Source organism: Octopus bimaculoides, chromosome 18 (assembly GCF_001194135.2).
Source record: "Octopus bimaculoides isolate UCB-OBI-ISO-001 chromosome 18, ASM119413v2, whole genome shotgun sequence".
NCBI lineage: Eukaryota > Metazoa > Mollusca > Cephalopoda > Octopoda > Octopodidae > Octopus > Octopus bimaculoides.
The window spans coordinates 49,945,820-49,950,819 of NC_068998.1; the positions used below are offsets into that span (position 1 = coordinate 49,945,820).

The 5,000-nt window shown below is 34.2% G+C and overlaps 1 protein-coding gene and 1 long non-coding RNA gene across 3 annotated transcripts in view; one reads left to right on the plus strand and one right to left on the minus strand.

Moving 5' to 3' along the window:
* Positions 1 to 2,917, plus strand: part of LOC128249882 (uncharacterized) — a 4,515-nt gene extending 1,598 nt beyond the window's left edge. The window contains exons 2-4 of the mRNA XM_052974434.1: positions 238 to 334; positions 2,236 to 2,324; positions 2,768 to 2,917. Coding sequence (XP_052830394.1) covers positions 238 to 334; positions 2,236 to 2,324; positions 2,768 to 2,877 — 296 coding nt within the window. The 3' untranslated portion in view covers positions 2,878 to 2,917. The remainder of the gene's footprint in view (positions 1 to 237; positions 335 to 2,235; positions 2,325 to 2,767) is intronic.
* Positions 2,918 to 3,236: 319 nt separating this feature from the next.
* LOC128249933 (uncharacterized) overlaps positions 3,237 to 5,000 on the minus strand; it is an 11,176-nt gene continuing 9,412 nt past the window's right edge. For both annotated transcript variants that reach the window (XR_008266082.1, XR_008266083.1), the window contains exon 6: positions 3,237 to 3,430. This is a non-coding gene — a long non-coding RNA (uncharacterized LOC128249933). The remainder of the gene's footprint in view (positions 3,431 to 5,000) is intronic.

The following is a 5,000-nucleotide window of genomic DNA, read 5'->3' on the forward strand; positions in this document are numbered from 1 at the left end:
AGAGAGAGAGAGAGAGAGAGAGAGAGAGAGAGAGAGAGAGAGAGAGAGAGAAATGTAACTCTCCAGCGCATAATCGGGACCTTGATATTCTAATTATGAAAATCGGCCGGTTTTTCTAATTTTCAAATTATAACATTCATTGCGGGAATTGATGAACATTTTAATGTACTGTTGATTGTTTCATATCTCGTCATTGGTTTAATAATATTTTACAACACAGTAATGGCCACCTTTTAGGTTCTTCGTCAGAATTCTGCCACTCGGGAAGCAAAAAAATCTGCCAGGGTGCTTATAAAGCATACCCTGAAAAAAAATCAGAAACCATATTGTGCAAGTATGTATATTTATAGTTATGTACAATATTTTCTCGTATATTTGCATGGTAAAAGTATAGGCATTGAAACGACAAATGTCGTCAATCATATGTTATTTCAATCTCAATAAGAATGTTTGCAGTCAGTTACTCTGATATGGTGGAGGCGCAATGGCCCAGTGGTTAGGGCAGCGGACTCGCGGTCATAGGATCACGGTTTCGATTCCCAGACCGGGCGTTGTGAGTGTTTATTGAGCGAAAACACCTAAAGCTCCACGAGGCTCCCGGCAGGGGATGGTGGCGAACCCTGCTGTACTCTTTCACCACAACTTTCTCTCACTCTTACTTCCTGTTTCTGTTGTGCCTGTGATTCAAAGGGGTCAGCCTTGTCACACTCTGTGTCACGCTGAATATCCCCGAGAACTACGTTAAGAGTACACGTGTCTGTGGAGTGCTCAGCCACTTGCACGTTAATTTCACGAGCAGGCTGTTCCGTTGATCGGATCAATTGGAACCCTCGTCGTCGTAAGCGACGGAGTGCCAACATAACATAACTCTGATATGACTTTTGAGCTTAATGTGGCAGTTCCTAAACTGAAAAATACATGTTTAACTGGTTACAAAATATTTGTACTTATAGTTATACATACAAAATAATATATATACACAAAAGATGAGATAGAATATAAAGAAAGAAGGATTTGTAAGAAATTGAAGAGCGGGTAGGATTCTCTTAAAGACGGAATAACCACTTCAGGGCATATTATTTATTATTATTATTATTGAAAGAAACAGTAGCGCGTCATTAAAAGTGACTGTGCGTTACAAATATACGGAGCTCAGTAAACCAATTGTGACAACAATTCTGATAAGGCTACACCAGGCACATGCATCACAACCATGTGTGCACGACATGGTGATCTTATATAAAGATAAAGAGAACCTGACCTAGGTGTGGCACAGGAGCGAATTAGTTAAATTCTAAAAAAAATTCCTCTTAACGCATGATTTTGATATCCGTCCACTACTCCTGCTCGTGAACACTACTGCATATATGGTCAGCCGCAAAATGTCATGCTCAACAGGTTAAGGTCAAACAACAGACAAGCAAATCTTAAAACAGACAAGAATCATTATCATTGTTATTATTATTATTATTATTATTATTATTATTATTATTATTATTATTAGTAGTAGTAGTAGTGGTAGTGGTAGTAGTAGTTGTAGTAGTAGTAGTAGTAGTAGTAGTTTTTGTTGTTGTTGTAAGTGCTTTTTCTTGATTGACACAACATATGAAATATTTTTATATAATCACTTTTTGTTTGATACACACACACACAAACACGTGCATACATGCATACATACACAGGCACACACAGATACACACACACATATAATCACACACACACACACACACACACATACACACACATACGCACACACACAGACAGACAGACACACACACACACACACACACACACACATATATGGAACAATCAAGGTAGGAAATGCTAAAATAATTTTATAAAAACATTTTAGTACCGGTTTCGGTCAGTGAGACTTCTTCAACTGTAAGTATGGAAAACAATTAAATTTTTGAAAAAAAGTAAATGAAAAGAATAGTTGAATACTATACTAATATACTTATGAAATACTTTTCATTTAATTCTTCCAATATTTAATTGTTTCCCATATTTACAATTGAAGAAGTTTCAATGACCAAAACCGGTACTGAAGTATTTTTTATGAAATTATTTTAGTATTTTCTACGTTGACTTTATTCCATATATATATATATATATATATATATACGCATATACTACCAATATTTATTCACTGCTTAAAATTCAACCTACTTCCTTTCAAATTACTTCAAGCCAGTTTCAAACTGACATATTAAACAAGTTACTTTTGATTTCCAGGCGTATGGAAATGCTGGAGCACTGTTTTCGCAAAATATCCACGAGGTGCAGCTCATACTATCATCAATTAATTGAGAAAATGTGCATTCGTAAGAAACTTTTAGTATATCATTTGAGTGGGTTGTAGCTTAGCAGTCTTGAATTGATTTGTCATTTTATTCTAATATGAATTTGAACATTTGTACACTTGCCAACTTCAAAGAATATTCTTTATGAAAGTCCACATTTAATACGTCGAGGTAACACCAAAATCCTGGTTATTTAAACATGACATCTTATGGTCAATTTTATATTCAAGTGGATAATATTTGTGGGTTATTGAAATATCCATAAAATTTTAGCTTCCGTTGAAATTGATTTAACGGGGAAGGGGAATTTATTACGTTTAACATATAACTATTCGTAAATAGATAGAACAGAGATACGGTTTACAACATGCACATAAATAAAACTACCTGTACTATGTGATATTGCATTATTTAGTTTATCTGTTACCAAAATTATTAAATAACATGCCTTTTATTTATTCCAGATAAAAAATCAGCAGCAGAAAATTTGTTAGCAAAGTACATTACGATCCCAAGTTGCATGTGTCTGGTATTTTTAACCCCGCATGGTTTGATGGAATTAAGATTCATCTAATAACAATATTTAAAGACTAAAAATAAAATAGATCATATTATTTGTGGTGTTTCACTTTGAAAATGCAGAATAACTAATTGATACTTGTAAAGTAAAAGTTACGGGAAACGGTCAACCTTCTACTTATATAGTGACGAAAAGATAGTAACACTGAATCATTTATCAAATATCATTTAAATGCACACACACACACACACAAATATATATATATATATATATATATATATATATATATATGGGAATCTATTTTACCAATTATGCAGTTTCTATCGATTGATAGACAAACCATTATTTTCAAAATTGTCATCTGTAGATGATCTTGAATTAAAAAAATTAAAAATTTGAAAGAGACAAGGTAATAAGATTCAGGTGTTTAATCCCTCCCCACCTCCACTTCTTATCACACATTTCACATACATAAGTTGTGATGAATCAATAGAAATTAAAGAATAACGCAAACAAATTGTCATTGCATGATTTGTTTTTTTCAACTTTGCATTAAAAGCAAAAAAGTAACGACGAGTACTGGAAGCAATACTCTTTGAATATTCATCTGAAACGAGAATAGAACACATTTTACATATATGTATTTTCAAAATAATTCGATATGAATTATAATAGTATGTTGCTGTTCACAGGAGGGCCGTCTGTAAAGTTCATTGACTAACTATTAAGGAGTAAAGCTAGAGTTGTGCATTCTTGCATTCATTGATTTGAATGTTATTCATTAATTACTGCATCGCTTTTTTAAACCATAATTGACATCTAACTGTTCACAGGAACTTCGTAACGTAGCAAGTACACACATTCATGGATAGCAGAGAGGGGCGTCTATAAATCAAGTAGCCAATGATATTAGAATATCCCGTGAGAAATTCCTGAATATTCTCCTCGCGGAACATGTCATGAGAAAGATTTCTCATCTGTGTATCTCCGCCTTCTGATACCTGACCAAAAGCACACCAGACAGATCATGTCACGGGAAAATCTGATACTGTTTAATGCAGGTCCATATGCATTCCTGGGACGTTGCCTAACACCTTATGTGCTTTGCCTTTATCACTTTAAACTATAGAAAATGACACAAAACTAGCAGTGGAAACAACCCTGCAATCCTACTCAGAAGAGAGCCAAGTTGTTTCATTTGCAGGGAATTTAACTGACGCAGACTATTGGGATGGAAAATAATTGTGCTCATTGAATACCTTCCAAGCGGTCATAATATCAATGGAAAATACTCTGCCGATTTTCTGAGGTATGTATCAATGGCTATCAACACAAAACACCTGTGAAAAAAATTAGGAAAATGATTTTCGTTTCATTTGGAAAATACAGCTAGCACAAATGTCATTTGTTGCGATGTCTGCTGAGAAATTGAACTGGTAGATTACTCGACCTATTCTCCTGATTGAGACCCATCTGACTATCAATCGATTCCCCAACGTAACAAAAGCAATCTACTGGAATCTTGTATCACACTGATGGTGAAATGATATTCACTGTTTAACATTTTGTGCAACAGCATTGAAGCTTTTCCATCCATGGAATGGAAGCATTAAACGCTGCTGGAAAATCAAGTGAACTGCAATGTTTCACAATCCATTAGAGAATTCAGTCTGAGCAAAGTTTCAGTCAATCCTCGTATTTTCATTTTCCTTAGCTAATGTTGTGATTTAGAAGCACATTTAGGAAAATAGTTCCTGATGATGTTGAATTTGAATCTACATCATCAGTAGAAAGATTACAGGGATTCAAATGGAGATATCTCAGATCAGTCAGTTCAGTGTGGCGCAAGATGTCAAATACACAGTTTAATCTTACTGTAGGCGTTGACTAATTCACTTATTGCTATTTCAGTGAGACGTAGTCTACAAAATATGAACCAAAACTTTTGAGACCATAAATCATCTGGTGGAGATTATAGATGCGTTACTTATTTTATAAAAAAAATTTCTATCCTACAGTAATTCCTGAATTAGAAGAAATAAACTTAATTTTCTTTCCTTCAGGTGGTTAGCGTATCAGTACATGTAATACGTATCATTGCTTTCGTATTATCGTGATATCAGGACTTTTAAAGTGGTGAAATCTAGTGTTGTTATCTTAAATATTGCAGAACAATA